Below are 17,118 nucleotides of genomic sequence, written 5' to 3' on the forward strand. Positions count from 1 at the left end.
CTGCACCCCTTGTTAGGTTCCTTGAGGGGTGTAGTTTCCAGAATGGGGTCACTTGTGGGGGGGTTCCAGTGTTTTGGCAGCACGAGGGCTCTGTAAATGCGACATGGCCCATGAAATTCATTCCAGTGAAATCCAGCTTCCAAAATCCAAATGGCGCTCCTTCCCTTCGGAGGCTTGCCCTGCACCCACATGGCGCTTTATGTCCACATGTGGGGTATTTACGGACTCGGTGGAAATTGCTCTACACATTTTGTGTGTTTTTTTTCTCTTTTAACCCCTTGTGAAAATGAAAAATTCAAGGCTAAACCAACATTATAGTGTAAAAAATGTAATATTTCATTTTCACGCCACATTGTTCCACATTTGTGCCCGTCACCAGTGGGGTCCATATGCTCACTACACCCCTTGTTACATTCCCTGAGGGGTGTAGTTTTCATAATGGGGTCACTTGTGGGGGGGGTTAACTGCTTTGGCAACAAAGGGAGTTTTTAAATGCAACATGGCCCTTGAAATCCATTCTACCCAAATCCAGCCCCAAAAAGCTAAATGGCGCTCCTTCCCATTGGAGGCTTGTCTTGCGGCCGCATAAAGTCCACATGTGGGGTATTTCCGTATTCGGGGGAAATTTCTCTACATGTTTTGTTCTGTTTCTTCTCTTTTAACCCCTTGTGCAAATGAGAAATGTCAAGACTAGATCAATGATGTTGTGTAAAAATTTTTTACACTTAAACATTGGCCTAGCCGTGAATTTTTCATTTTCACAAGGGTTTAAAAGAGAAAAAAACCACAAACCACAGTGAAAAATTTCCTTTTTTCATTTTCACAGCACAAATGTGCCCGTCATCAAGCGCTCCATATCCTCACTGCACCCCTTGTTACATTCCTTGAGGGGTGCAGTTTCCAGAATGGGGTCACTTTTGGGGGGGCTCCACTCTCTTGGCAACACAGGGCCTTTGTAAATGCGACATGGCATTCACCATCCATTCTAGCCAAATGGCTCTTCCTCCCTGCGGAGGCTTACCCAGCATGTGGGGTATTTTCATACTTGGGGGAAGTTGCGCTACACATTTAATGTTTTTTCTTATCTTTTAACCCCTTGTGAAAAAGAAAAAAATAAAGACTAAATCAATGATTAAGTGTAAAAAATTTTTTTTTTTTTACACTAAATGTTGGTCTAGCCTAATTTTTTTTCATTTCCACAAGGGGTTAAAAGAGAAAATAAATGCAAAACGTGTAGGGTAATTTCCCCTGAGTACGAAAATATCCCACATGTGGATATAATGTGCCATATGGGCACAGGGCAAGCCACCAGAGGGACAGAGCGCCATTTAGAGGCTGGAATGGAGGATGGAGGCCATGTCACATTTACAAAGCTCCTGTGCTGCCAGGACAGTATAAACCCCCCACAAGTGACCCCATTTTGGAAACTACACCCCATAAGGAATCTAACAAGGGGTGCAGTGAGCATATGGACCCCACTGGTGACGGGCACATATGTAGAACATGTGCTGTGAAGATGAAAAATATATTTTTTTTTCATTTTCACGTCCCAAATGTGGCCGTCACCAGGGGTCCATATCCCCGCTGCCTCTTACGGGGTGTAGTTTCCAGAATGGGGTCACTTGTGGGGGGTTTGTACTGTTCTGGCCGCTCAGGGGCTTTCTAATTGCATCATGGCACGCCTCTAATGGGAATGGGGGCCATGCCTTTTTAGTTGGGGAAAAAGGACAATTTTAATTAATTTGGGGGTATTGGGACAATTATTAGTTTATAAGGTTGAAAATGACAGAAGTCCATCAAATTCAACCTGTGTTGATCCAGAGGAAGGCAAAAAACCCTCGTGAGACAGACAACTGTAGCCTTATCACAGGGGGAAAATTCCTTCCCGACTTCATAATGGCAATCAGAATAATCCCTGGACCAACGTGACCCCTGAAATAGGAATAAGGGACAGAATTTAGATAATTTAGAACTCCAATGACGTGTGGTACGCCTTGAAGCAATCCTTTATGTAGAGGCAGGTCAGGTCAGGACAGGTGTCACACTGGTAAATGGTGTCCTTCCTGATCCCCTTTTACGGCACACTCTGCACTTCTTTTGGGATCTCCCCTTTTTTCCAGTGTGGGGGACTTCACCTGGAAAATGTTGTCCCTGTATGATACGGGGTCCTTCATATCCAGAAGCGCTGGGGCCCACTCCGTGGCTGCCGAATATCAGGGCTTTGGTTACTGCTTCCTGGAAATCAAGGAATTTCCCTGGGTGGCCGGCATATCAGTACAGCACAAAAGCGTTGTACATCACTGTCTGTACCAGATATACGGCCACCTTTTTGTACCACCGTCTGGTTTTTCTTGTGGCGTTATATGGTTTCAGGACTTGATCTGAGAGATCAAAAGGACGCTGGTTCACCTCAGGGGGATCAACCAAAACACCGCAGAGACACCATCACGTGTCTCAACGTCAGTGTATTCTAGAACATTGCCCCCTGGGAAATCGAATATGCAAAAGAACACTGCAGAGACACCATCACATGTCTCGACGTCAGTGAACTAGCCAGACCTTCCCTCCGGGAAGGAACAACCAAGCCAAAGCGTTCTCCAGTCAAGGAAACCACCTCAGCAAGGTATCCATCCACAGACAGCTGTTTCGGGGTTTTAAACCCCGAAACAGCTGTCTGTGGATGGATACCTTGCTGAGGTGGTTTCCTTGACTGGAGAACGCTTTGGCTTGGTTGTTCCTTCCCGGAGGGAAGGTCTGGCTAGTTCACTGACGTCGAGACATGTGATGGTGTCTCTGCAGTGTTCTTTTGCATATTCGATTTCCCAGGGGGCAATGTTCTAGAATACACTGACGTTGAGACACGTGATGGTGTCTCTGCGGTGTTTTGGTTGATCTCCCTGAGGTGAACCAGCGTCCTTTTGCATGCACTTACTAGTCATTGCTCCCACTAGCCAGAAACCTACTCCACACTGATGAGGGGCAAAAACCCCGAAACAGCTGTCTGTGGATGGATACCTTGCTGAGGTGGTTTCCTTGACTGGAGAACGCTTTGGCTTGGTTGTTCCTTCCCGGAGGGAAGGTCTGGCTAGTTCACTGACGTCGAGACATGTGATGGTGTCTCTGCAGTGTTCTTTTGCATATTTGATCTGAGAGATCAACTCCTCCCATATACTGATTGTAGTCTAGAACACAATCAGGTTTGTTCACCACGTTTGTGGTACCACGTACAGTGACAGGGGTGACGCTATTCCTGTGAATTGTGGTCAGAATAAGGACATCGCGCTTGTCCTTATATTTGACCAACAACATATTTTTTACAGGTATAGGCCTTGCTCTCCCCCCTTTTCATTAGTTGTCTAACAGGGTGACTTGGGAGGCCTCTTTGATTTTTTCGGATCGTGCCGCAAGCTACAGTAGCTCAGGCAGCGAGGGACCGAAACAGGGGGATGCTGGTATAAAAGTTATCAACATACAGGTGATAACCTTTATCCAGCAGTGGGAAGATCAGTTCCCAAACGATCTTCCCACTAACTCCGAGGATGGGGGGGCATTCTGGGGGCTGAATTTGGGTGTCCCTACCCTCATATACTCTAAATCTGTAAGTGTACCCAGAGGTACTCTCACAGAGTTTGTATAGTTTCACGCCATACCGCAATCTTTTATTGGGAAGGTACTGGCGGAAATGAGCTTCCTTTCAAGCTCAGGAGGGACTCATCTACTGAGATGTATTTCTCTGGGATATACATCTCAGTAAATTTGGCTGAGAAGTGCTCTATGACCGGCTGTACAGTCGGTCATATGAGGGATCATCTCGTGGGGGGCACCTTGCATTGTCATTGTAATGCAAGAATTTTAGGAGGGCTTCAAATCGAAACCGTCCCATGGCCATACTGTAAAGTGGGGTATTATACATAATATCCCCACTCCAGTATTGCCGAATTGTGTTTTTTTTTTACTAGGCCCATGTGCAGCAGGAGCCCCCAAAATTTTGTCATTTCGGCTGCATCAGTAGGGGTCCACGCCATGGGCCTAGCAAAGAAGAGGAGGGGTTCTGGGCCAGGAATTTGTGCGCGTACAAGTTTGTTTGCGCCACCATCAAATTTACAAAGTCATCAGAGAAATAGAGCTTGAAAAAATCTATTTCTCTGAGACCTGTGGGGTTAATTTGGATTCCCGCCGTTGCCATAAAGCCAGGAATCCAGGGCTGATGATTTTGGGGGTCTGGGGTCCATATGGGGTCACCTATCTGGGGGGCGGGGGGCAGGATGGGGTCACCTGTCTGGGGGGCAGGGGGCAGGATGGGATGACGTGTCTGGGGGGCGGGGGTGGGTTGTGATGACGTGTCTGGGGAGCAGGGGACGGAATGGGGTCACCTGTCTGGGGGGCAGGTTGCGGGATGGGATGACGTGTCTAGCGGGCAGCCAGAGGCATCCTCCTTGGACGCCTAGGTGGAAAGTCATCATCACTGGATGATGATGATTCTAATGATAATGATGATGAGGATGAATGGAGGAAAGAAGGATTCCCCCATTCATCCTCACTGGCCGTTTCGGTGTCGGAGGTAATAAGCGCGTATGCCTCCTCCACCGAAAACACTCTCTGGGACATTATTCAGGGATTGGTGTATGGGAGGTATGTAAATGTGATGTAGTGTAGTGGTGTAGTGTAAAACTTTATTTCAAGTAGTGTAACGTGTAATGTGGGGTAGTGTAGTGTAATGGAGTTTTTTATATGTGTTTTTCACAGTAAGGGGGGGGGGGAAACCTACGCCAAAAAAAGAGTTGCTGATAAATGCCGCACTTATGTGCGGTACTTATCAGCTGACAGTGGCAGCAGGATATAGAAAAAAAAGGGGGGGGAGGGGGAAAAAACCCGCTACGCCAAAAGAGAGGAGTTGCTGATCAGCGGCGCATTTGCGTGCGATACTGGTCAGCACTCAGCGGCGGAAGGCCGCAAAAAAAAAAGAAAAAAGCTACTTCTTTACCCCAAAGCCACTGATTAGTGTATGATATACAATAGTCAGCCGCTAGGGGGCAGTACAAGTACCTGGACGAAGATCTCCGAAGAAAAACGACGAAAACCGACGGGAGCCGAGCGGAGCCGAGGGAAGACGACGAAGAACGACGTGGGACGCAGCGGGACCGCAGATCTTCTCTCCAGCGCCGGGATCCGGTGAGTATGGTGCTCACACACCACACACACTTTCTCTGCACCTCTTAGCTAACTAGCTGAGGGGTGCAGAGAAAAGTAATAATATTTATTTTTACTGTGATCGCCGCCAATGTCCGGCCGAGGCTGGCCGGCCAATAGCGGCGATCTGGGGGGTGGCACCATGGCCCCCTTCACTATACACAGTAATGGTGATTAGTGCTGTCTCGGACAGCACCAATCACCATTGATTTCCAGGGCCCCTGGTCACCGATGACCCGGGAACCGGAAAATCGCTGTAGTTGGCTGATTTGAATAAATCAGCCAATTACAGCGATCGTCAGCACAGGGGGTGTAATCCACCCCCCGTGCCAACAAGCTACGATGGTCTGCTGTGTATTACAGCAGTTATCGTTACCGGATCGCCGTGTGTTTACACACAGCGATCCGGTAAACATCAGGCGTAAGTGTACGCCCGTTTGCGTTAAGTACCACGCTGCGGGGGCGTACACTTACGCCCGATGTCGTTAAGGGTGCATTTACACGTACCGAGTTCGCAGCGGATTCCAGGCTACGAGTTCTGCAGTGAAATACACTGTGATACTCTGTACTGTCCTTATCTATGACTCTACATTCTTGCAGCGGATTTGCATTCAGCTGCAAGAATGCAGCCACTGCCCACTTAACCCATCAGCTGCCGGGCTAATACATTACCTGCACTCCTGCCTGCTCCTTTGCTCCCGGGTCCCTGGCGTCCCACTCAGCCAATTATTGCACTGTCCCACCGCAGCCACTAAATCGGTGAGCGCCATCCTTTGCAGAATGAGCAATGATTATTATCAAGGCTCGCTCTGCTAGTAACTTTAGCATAATTATCAGTTAAAGAAGCTATTCTATGTGGTATGTACACTACCATTTAATTTCCCATTGACTTCAATATTCACTTTTAGGCTATGTTCACACAACTTTTTTCAACTCCGTTAAAAATGACGTCCGTTATTTTGAGTAAAAAATAACTGACATCATTTAACAGTCTTGCCTCCCCTTAGTACAATGACTGGTGTTGGTACATTATTCTAGTATGGGGTTACTAATTTGAATTTGGGTGTGTCTTAATTAAAAAGTCCATTGCTTGCAAATAAATATTTTCTATAGAAGTAGTTCCAAAAATATATTTTGGAACACTTTTAGGCTATGTTCACACAACGCTTCTTCAGCTCCGTTAAAAATGACGTCTGGTGATATAAGAAAAACTGTGTGTGAACAACTAATAAAAACGTCCCCTGTTTGCAAAACACGTCTGAAAATAATGATCATGTTCATTATTTTGACACTGCAAAAACACCCGTTATTCAATGCATTGCGTGCATTGGACGTCTGTCTTCCCATTGACTTCAATGCATTGCTATTGCAGTCAGTTAAATCTTGGCAAAAATGGCCTTTTTTTAAAAAGTATGAAAATTGGCCGCATATTCCATATTTTTGACGTTGTGTGAACATAGCCATATGTAGAATACAGACATATTTTTACCTCAAAATTTGAACTATTTTACCTTTATTTTATAAGGCTACAAACCCACTTGGCGGGTCTGCAGCGAGTCCCCTTGCTGCAGATCCCGGCCCTATACTTTTAATGGCAGACAAAAACGCAGCCGGGATGTACATCCCTGCTGCGAGTTTGTCTGCAGCCCACCCCATTAACCCCCCGGCCGCCGGAGCTGATACTTCACCTGATCCTGGCTCCGGCGGTTCCCGATGTCTTCAGCAAGCCGGAGCGGGGACCAGGTGAAGTATATGCTCCAGCCAGCCGCCCGCAGCCCCGGCCGCCCGATCGCCCCCCCCCCCGGTGCGCCGATCGCACGCCCCCCCCAAATGCCCCCCCGCAGCACCGATCGCTCGTATGCCCCCCTGCAGCCCCGGCCACCCGATCGCCCCCCCCCCCGATGGGGGCTGCAGGGGGGCGATCGGTGCTGCGGGGGGGGGGGCGATCGGGTGGCCGGAACTGCGGGCAACTGGCTGGAGCATATACTTCACCTGGTCCTCGCTCCGGCTTGCTGAAGACATCGGGAACCGCCGGAGTCGGGATCAGGTGAAGTATCAGCTCCGGCGGCTGGGGGTTAATGGGGTGGGCTGCAGACAAACTCTGTCTGCCATTAAAAGTATAGTGCCGGGATCTGCAGTGAGTCTCGCTGCAAATACGCAGCAAGGGGACTCGCCAAGTGGGTTTGTAGCCTAAATGTTGAGATGATGATGATGATGATAAAGAAATTGCATAAATGTCTTTACAGACAGACCAACAAACATACACAAACATAAAAAAAGCTGGGATACTTCTGAAACTACCTGAGTTTGGAGAACTCTCAAAGTGCACTAAATGTAGCCTTATTAATATTTCAGCAATACTTTTAGCTTTTGAATTTCATAGGGTAGAATATAAAATTGCCTTTGCTTCTACAAGTACGTTCATTTTAACATTGTACTCAGAGATTTTGACATAATGACTCCAACAGAGTGTAACCTTTAGTTACCCTTTTATATGGAATTGTTGAAACCGTTCGATTGACAAACCATTTGTTTTTAGCGAGCCTAGGGAAAAAGGAATATGTGTTTAAACTACATAACAAAAATGCGCATCAGTTTCTTCTTCCTACACATTAAACAATCTATTTTAGCAAAGAAACAATAATGCATAACAGAGCACCTTGTGTATTACCTTCAATTTGCTTCTGAATTTCTAATGCTATATCCAGTGCATTAAAGGGCAAAACTGGATCACTTGCTATTCGCAGAACCATTTCTGAGGTTAGCTAAAAAACAAAAGAACAAAATACCAAGTTCAAAGAACAACTATTGTTGCTGTGCATAAACATACTTAGGAAATATCTCAAAACATATTCTTTTTAAACAAAACAGCTACAATCTAGCATCCTTTACAAAATATTAAGAATTTGGATTGTTAGATTTTTTTTTTAAATGCCAGTTCTATCAAAATGTCATAGAAATTACTTAACATTGTGGCTTTTGCAAAAAGTTTATTTATAGTTTGGGGGTGGGGGTGGCGGCTGGGGAGATGGAGGTCTGAAGTGTAAGTACACCCTAAGTAACTATATGTTTATTTCACAGCCTTGTGAATGATATATATAAAGCAAATGTACCATCAGGTACTGTACATCACTTTAAGATTTTTACATGAATAGACCGGCACCGATTCTAATGGAGGGGAGGGGATTTTGTCACACTGGCCGTGGGCCTGGGAGTGGGCATATTCTATAGTCTATTTATGTAAAAATCTAAAAGCAATGTACCTGATGGTACATTCACTTTAATCTAGTATATGGGACTCAAATAAATAGAGTTACTGTGTCATAATTTATGTAAAAGCACCATCGGTATAATACCTTGCATTCCTGGTTGTGTGGATGCTCCCAGGTTCCAGGGTCGTGAAGTTGGAGGCCTCATCTGCCAATCAGCAGAGGACACTGCTGTAGCCACTGACTGGCTGGGTGGGCCTGCAATTTCACAACCCCAGAACCTGGAAGTGGTGGGATATCCTGGAACCCCAGAACCTGGAAGTGGTGGGATATCCTGGAACCCCAGAACCTGGAAGTGGTGGGAAAACCTGGAACCCCAGAACCTAGAAGTGGTGGGAATAGTGTTATGATACAGGTGGCATTAAAGCCAGTAAAGAAGCTAAAGTTTATCATTTCCAATCAATATCGCCTACTACATACAGCTTGGAACTCCCTTGCTTGGACAGACCCTTTAAAACTAAACCCCGATTCCTTAACAAGTAAATATGAGATGTAAATTTGCCTACCATGTGCATGCTCTAAAAATAAATAATGCAATAATTAATGTGAAGTATAATATATTTACTGATATACAATATATTATAAGGTTATCAATGAGGCCTCTGACAATATAAATACACAGGAGCAAATGCTCAAGGGTTTTTATTTTAATGACAAACAACCAAGGCAAACTATGTAACCTCAGCTTACATGCATTTAGATTCACTTTTACTGTACAGAATCCATAGAATGTTTTTTGTTTAATTTTGTTTTGTTTACCTTCAAAATTGTTTGGATGACATAATTATTTATATTTTTATATATTTCTATAAAGATATCTCTGTAGGTGTTATTAATTCCACTGACTTTGCAATTTATATGGATATGGACATTATTGTCATTGTTTTATCATCAATATTTTGGCTAATTTGGCGTTTTTGTGTATGGCTAAAACTTTATGCAACATTTATAGAAACATACAAGATTGTCGGCAGAAGAAGGCGACTGGGTCCATCCAGTCTGCCCTTTTAGTATTTCCTTTCTTATTATCTTAAAATAGGTATATGTTTATCACAGGCACATTTCAATTCTGTTAGATTTACCAACCACATCTGCTGGAAGTTTGTTCCAAGTATCTATTACTCTTTCAGTAAAAAAATATTTTCTCACATTGCTTCTGATCTTTCCCCCAGATAACCTCTTATTGTGTCCTCTTGTTCTTGAGCTCATTTTTTTTTTGTTTTACTAAAAACACTTCCCTCCTAAATCTTATTTAGTCCTTTAACATACTTAAAGGTTTCAATCATGTCTGCCCTTTCCCTTCTTTCCTTCAGACTATACAGATTCAAATCCTTAAGTCTTTCCTGATATGGTTTATGCCTCACACCCTCCACCATTTTTGTAGCTCGTCTTTGGACCTGTTCTATTTTATCAATGTCCTTTTTTAGGTGAGGTCTCCAGAACTGGGACACAGAATTCCCGATGTGGTCTCACAAAAGCTCTATACAGTGGAATCACAATCTCCTCTTTCTACTGGTTATACCTCTAGCTTTACAGCCCAGCATATGATTTGCTTTCCTCACCGCCTGGTTGCACTGGTGACTCATTTTAAGGCTGTCAGAAATCACTACCCCAAAATCCTTCTCTTCTGAAGTTTTTTTTCCAACACAGAACTGCCGATGTGATACTTGAATAGAGGATTCCTCCTCCCCAAGTGCATTATTTTACATTTGGAAACATTGAACTTCAATTTCCAATGTTTGGACCACTTATCTAGCAAAGCAAAATCATTTTCCATATTACTGACTAGAGATGAGCGAGTAGTGAAATATCCGACTTTCGAGAATTCGAATCGAATAGGCACCGATAGTTGACTATTCGAACGAGTATTCGATCCCATTATAGTCTATGGGGAAAAAAAAAATTGGCACTTGGAAATCGAAATTCGACCACTTGGAGGTCACCAAGTCCTCCATGAAACCTCCCTAAACGATGCCAACACCTCCGGAATGACACTGGGACATTAGGGGGAGCATGCCTGGGTGCACCCAACACCCCAAAATTGCAGTATAGTGCCACTCTCTGCAGTTGCGAAGGAAAAATATTTGCGAATGCTTTATGAACATTTATAGCAGTGTTCACACATTTTGTTCGTATCTCTTGTGCAGTGTTACATACATGATTCCAATGTGTGTCCGCAGAGTGTCATGTTATTTGCGCGTGCCTTTTTCTGGGCTACTGGAACAATATGTATGACGTGCCTTTTACTGGGCTACTGAAACAGTATATATCAGGTGCCCTCAGTGGGCTACTGGAACAATATGTATAACATGCCCTTAGTGGTGTTAAACAGGGACACTATAAGACACTTGTACACACAGGGTACTGGAATGAATACACCTGCTGATACTGGTGCTGCTGCTGTTATATCATCTATTTCTTAGCACTGAGAAGTGCTTTTGATTCAGAGATGACTTTTTCGCTTGAACTTAGCCCTGAAAAGGACTTTTGGGTTCAGTAGTAATCCTGCCTAACCAAAAACCTATCTCTACCTGCTCCAAGAACTCTCCCTGACTAGGTTAAAAGCACATCTGTGGTCGAGAGGCGGGAGCCAAGTATTTACGATTCGAGGTCATGTGGTTCAGCTATCCAATGAGGGTAGATGCCATTTTCGCGCTGCGTGCGTACTCCCAGGATCCCTCACGGCCTCCCTGCATGGTGATTGGATTAAAAAAAGCGCCAACTGCAATGGGAGGGCTTTTGAATGTTTCCCCCGTATTTGCCTAAATTGAATTCAAATCTTTTGAATACCACAATATTCGATCGAATACCTACTCGATCGAATCATATTCGATCATCTCTATTACTGACACCTCCAGGAACATCAACCCTATTGCAGACTTTTGTGTCATCAGCAAACAGACAAACTTTACCTATCAAACCTTCTCCTATGTCACTTACAAACATATTAAAAAGAATAGGACCCAGAACAGACCCTTGTGGCACACCACTTGTAACTAATCTCTGCTCGGAATATACACCGTTAGCCACAACCCTCTTATATCTATCCTTCAGCCAATTCACTCCATTCAAACTGCATTTCGAAGCCCTCGGTGGTGAGAGATGTGCTATCTATTTTTGACTCTGATCGGATTTTTCATTTTTAAGAAATTTACTTTTAAAGACTGCTAATTTCCCATAGAAAATAATGGCCCATTGGAAATAATGGCCACACTCTAACCGCTAACAGCCAATAACAGCACATATGCAAATAGATGAAATATAGCAGACAATAGAAATTCTAAGGTCTTGTCAGGCAATGCCTCACAACATCCACACAGTCACATGTCCAATATTGGCCAATAGAAGATGTAGAAGATGGAAGGTCCTTAATGTGTTGGTCTCACTGACATGAGTAAGATTGTCATGGTAACCGAGCAATGATTTTTACCAATATAAGTAGCAGAGCCACTCTTAAAGAGACGGTACCCAAGCCGCTCTTAAAGGGGCGGTACCCAGGTCGCTCTTAAAGGGACGGGACCCAAGTTGCTCTTAAAGGGACCCAAGTCGCTCTTAAAGGGTCCTAAGTCGCTCTTAAAGGGATCCAAGTCTCTCTTAAAGGAATGGGACCCATTTTGCTCTTAAAAGGACGGGACCCATGTCCCTCTTGAAGGGACGGGACTCAAGTCGCTTCTAAAAGGATGGGACCCAAGTCACTCTTCAAGGAACCCAAGTCGCTCTAAAATGACCCAAGTCACTCTTAATGGGTTCAAAGTCGCTCTTAAAGAGATGGGACCCATTTCGCTCTTAAAGGGAAGGGACCATTGTCGCTCTTAAAGGGCTGGGACCCATGTCACTTTTAAAGGGACGGGACCCAAGTCATTCTTAAAGGGACCGGACCAAAGTAACTCTTAAAGGGACCCAAGTCGCTCTTAATAGGAACCAAGTCGCTCTTAAATGGACACAAGTTACTCTTAAAAAGACCCAAGTCACTCTTAAAGGAACCCAAGTCGCTCTTAAAAGGACCCAAGTCACTCTTAAAGGGGCGGAACCCATGTCACTCTTAAAGGGACGGAACCCAAGTCACTTCTAAAGGGATGGGACCCAAGTCGCTCTTAAAGGGACCCAAGTCGCTCTAAAAGAACCCAAGTCGCTCTTAAAGGGATCCAAGTCGCTCTTAAAGGGGCGGGACCCATGTCGCTCTTAAAAAGATGGGACCCAAGTCACTCTTAAAGGGGTAGTGCGGTGCTTAACAATTATTCACAACATAACACACATTACAAAGTTATACAACATTGTAATGTGTGTTATGTATGTGAATGGCCTCCTTCCCCATGTTTCCCCCCCAGCCACGCTAGACCCAGAAGTGTGGTGCATTATACTCACTGCATCTTGTGTCGACCCCCGTCCGCCATCTTGGGACAATGATGTAGTCTTCGGGAGGCCAGCCGAACTGCTCCATCCGTCCCTCATGCCGGCCCCCCTCTGCCGCATCATAACTGTGCTCAGCCGCGTGTGGCTGAGCACAGTTATGCTCAGCCAATCACGCCTAAGCTGCTGATGACGCGGCAGGGGGGGGCCGGCATGAGGGACAGATGGAGCGGTTTGGCCGGCCTCCCGAAGACTACATCATTGTCCCAAGACGGCAGACGGGGGTCGACACGAGATGCGGTAAGTATAATGCACCACACTTCCAGGTCTAGCGTGGGTGGGGGGAAATACGGGGAAGGGGAACATTCACTAACATAACATACATTACAAAGTGGCATAACTTTGTAATGTGTGTTATTTTGTGAATAATTGTTTAGCGCCGCACTACTCTTTTAAAGGGACCCAAGTCGCTCTTAAAAGGACATAAGTTGCTCTTAAAGGGACCCAAGTCGCTCTTAAAGGGATGAGACACATTTCATTCTTAAAGGGACGGGACCCATATCGCTCTTAACGGGATCGGACCCATATCGCTCTTAAAGAGATGGGACCCATGTCGCTCTTAAAGGGACGGAACCCATGTTGCTCTTAAAGGGACTGGACCCAAGTCGCTCTTAAAGGGACCCAAGTCGCTCTTAAAAGGACCCAAGCCGCTCTTAAAGGGACCTAAGCCACTCTTAAAGGGACCTAAGCCACTCTTAAAGGGACCTAAGCCACTCTTAAAGGGATCCAAGTCACTCTTAAAGGGACCCAAGTTGCTCTTAAAGGGACGGGACCAAAGCCGTTCTTAAAGGGACCCAAGCCTCTCCTAAAGGGACAGGACCCAAGTCGCTTCTAAAGGGACAGGACCCAAGTCGCTCTTAAAGGCACCCAAGTCGCTCTTAAAAGGAACCAAGTTGTTATTAAAGGGATGGGGCCCATGTCGCCCCTAAAGGGACGGGATCCAGGGTTAAAGTTTTTCTTAAAAGGAAGTCGCTGTTAAAGGGGCGCTCTTTTCAAGCACTATGTATTTCCCTGGAAATGCATATCTAGTTGTATATATAATGGGGGAGGGGATACATATTTGCCACACTGCTAATTTGGTGTGTGTGTGTGTGTGGGGGGGGGGCAACATTGATTTTCAGCTTCCTCCGAAGGTTTTCTATTGGGTTCAGATCCGGAGACTGGGTAGGCCACTCCAGGACCTTAAAATGCTTCTTACGGAGGCACTGCCTAGTTGCCCTGGCTCTGTGTTATGGGTCATTGTCGTGCTGGTAGACCCAGCTACTACCCAGCTTCAATGCTTTTACTGAGGGAGAGAAGTTGTTTGCCAAAATCTCAAAATACATAGCCCTATCAATGCTCTCTTCAATACAGTGCAGTTGTCCTTCTCTTTTTGCAGAAAAGGACCCTGAAAGTATTATGGTTGGAACTGTGTTCTTGAGGTTGTACTCATCCTTCTTTTTCCTCCAATTACAGCAAGGGTGGGTCATACCAAAATGTTTTATTTTGTTTGTCTTATTTGCCTAAATGACCTTCTCCCATGCCTCCTCAGCATCATCTAGATCGTCATTGGCAAATTTCAAACAGGCCTGGCATACCCCAGACCAAGGAAGATTGAAAGTCATTGTGTGTTTCTTCCATTTTCTAATAATGGCGCTAAAAAAAAAAAAATCTTTCTAACAAAGCTGATTGCCTATTGCCCATGGGAAGGTATACAATTTAGTCCCTGGTGTCCTCCCTATAAAAAAAATGTCTCCCGCTTTGGACAGTTCCTATCCTGGACAGAGTTGGTAGCAGAGAGCACTGTGTCAGACTAGAAAAATACACTAGTTCCTGCAGGACAAACAGCAGCTGATTAGAATTGGAAGACTTAAGATTTTTCAAATAGAAGTACATTACAAATATGTATAACTTTTTGATAGTTGAAAGTTGATTTGAAAGAGAGAAATGCTGGAGTACACCTTTAGTTAATGCACACTGGAAGTTTATAGCAAACAAACAAAATAAACTTCCAATTAAATTTATTTAAATGAATTTAACATCAAATTGAAATTGAATTATTAAAAAAAGTGATAAATTAAAATTAAAATAGAATTGAATGGAAATTGAATTTAAAAATTAAAGTTAAACTTCAAATTAAATTGAACTTGAATAAAAAAAAACTAAATGGATTCAAATTGAAATAAAATTGAAATTAAAATAAAATTGACACTTAAATTGATGCCACTTAAATTGTTGCCACTTAAATTGACTAGACAAAGGTTGCCACTAGAGATGAGCGAACCGGGTTCGGGTTTGAGTCGATCAGAACCCGATCGTTCGGCATTTGATTAGCTGGGGCTGCTGAACTTGGATAAAGCTCTAAGGTTGTCTGGAAAACATGGATACAGCCAATGACTATATCCATGATTTCCACATAGCCTTAGGGCTTTATCCAAGTTCAACAGCCACCGCTAATCAAATGCCGAAAGTTCGGGTTCGGATCAACTTGAGCATGCTTGAGGTTCGCTCATCTCTAGTTGCCACACAATGGGGAAATTAAAGGGTACTTGAAAGGGAATTGGAACGTGAGAAATGTTTTATTAGAAAGCTTGCCGATTTTATACAGCTGATACACCAATGTCCACTGCTGTTCATAGTGGAAATTGAATGATTGACATTTTTTTTTTTAATGGTCATTTTCTAATTTTTTTATACTGTAAAAACATCTGTTGAATAAAATTATTATTCTTTAATAGTCCCATTATAGTTACTCTGATTCGCGCATTCAAATTCTCGACCCTGGCAAAACTAATTTTCAGCTGCTACATAGACTTGACAGAAGGGCATGATTTATTGTAAAAAGCTTCTGTTTTTTTGGTTTTAGGCATTTCTCATACTATGTATTTTTTATTAAAAGAATGACCGTTGTTGCCGTTTAAAACAATGGCAGTCTTTGTCCTAGAAACATAAACAGCATTTAAATCAATTGAAACAATTTGCCGTTGTCCACAGTGTACTGAACAATGGTCGTGGAAATAATTGACCTCTGTTTTCACACAAGTGTGACTGAGAATCAATGCTAAAAGGGGTTGGCTACTTTATAAAAAAAATTGTTCAATGTACAGTTTTAGTAAGTGGACTCACTGTCTATACTGACAGCAGCTCCCTGTGTGCCTCATAGAGCTACCCTCCTCCAGGCTGTTGTGCCCTGCTCTGTTGTGAGTCTGTCAATAAGATGGCCGATATGAAGGAGCATGTGACCATTCCTCACTCCCCAGTGTCTGTCTCTGAGCCTGCATTTGCCTGCAGAGGACACTGGAGGTGAGGCATGTTCACATGCTCCTTCATGTCGGTCATCTTATGGAGAGCCTAACCAAACAGCAGGGCCACACAGCCTGGAGGAGAATCTGATTTTAGCTTTATGAGGTACACAGGGAGCTGCTGTCAGTCGTTACAGTGAGTCCACTTACTAATACTGTACACTGAGTAAAATAGTTGGAATTCCCTCCTGCTTTCTATGCCTCTGGGAGGGCCCCAGAGGGTGCATCCACACATACAGGATCCGCAGCAGATTTGATGGCGCAAATTTGATGCTGTGTTCAGTTGTTTAGTTAAATCTGTTGCACATCTGCCCCATCAAATCTACTGCGGATTATGTACATGTAAAGCTACCCTAAGGGTACAAACCCACTTGCCGGATCCGCAGCGAGTCCCCTTGCTGCGTATTTGCAGCGAGACTCGCTGCGGATCCGGCCCCTATTCTTTCAATGGAAGACAAAATCTGCAGATTTTGTCTGCAGCCCGCCCCATTAACCCCCTGGCTGCCAGACATTATACATTACCGGGTCCCCGTTCCTGCTTGCTTTGGGGCTCCTTGTGTCTTCACGGCCCGCCCGGCAAATCAGTGCGCTGCGGCAGGGCAGCGCACTGATTGGCCGGGCGGGACATGCCAGGAGCCGCCGAAGCAAGCAGGAACCGGAACCGGGATCAGGTAATGTATATCCTGCCCGCCCCCCTGCAGCCCCGATCGCCCGCAGCCCCGATCGCCTGCACCATTGCCCCCAGCCCCCGGCCACACAATCGCCACCAGCCCCCGGCCGCACGATTGCCCCCAGCCGCACGATCGCCTGCAGCCCCCGGCCGCCCCCCCTCACCAGGCGATCGTGCGGCCGGGGGCTGCGGGCGATCGTGCGGCCGGGGGCTGGTGGCAATGGTGCGGCTGGGGGCAATCGTGCGGCCGGGGGCAATGGTGCGGCCGGGGGCTGCGGGCGTTCGGGGCTGCAGGGGG

The 17,118-nt window shown here is 45.1% G+C and overlaps 1 protein-coding gene across 3 annotated transcripts in view; it reads right to left on the reverse strand.

The window, feature by feature from the left end:
- The window catches only part of NAALADL2 (N-acetylated alpha-linked acidic dipeptidase like 2), a 712,309-nt gene that overhangs the window by 40,681 nt on the left and 654,510 nt on the right, over nt 1–17,118 (reverse strand). For 2 of the 3 annotated variants that reach the window (XM_069975168.1, XM_069975167.1), the window contains one exon: nt 7,862–7,955. In XM_069975168.1, coding sequence (XP_069831269.1) covers nt 7,862–7,955 — 94 coding nt within the window. Of the gene's footprint in view, nt 1–7,676; nt 7,735–7,861; nt 7,956–17,118 lie in introns of all 3 variants that reach the window. The other variant, XM_069975169.1, reaches the window with a different exon arrangement.

Source organism: Dendropsophus ebraccatus, chromosome 6 (genome assembly GCF_027789765.1).
Source record: "Dendropsophus ebraccatus isolate aDenEbr1 chromosome 6, aDenEbr1.pat, whole genome shotgun sequence".
Taxonomy (NCBI): domain Eukaryota; kingdom Metazoa; phylum Chordata; class Amphibia; order Anura; family Hylidae; genus Dendropsophus; species Dendropsophus ebraccatus.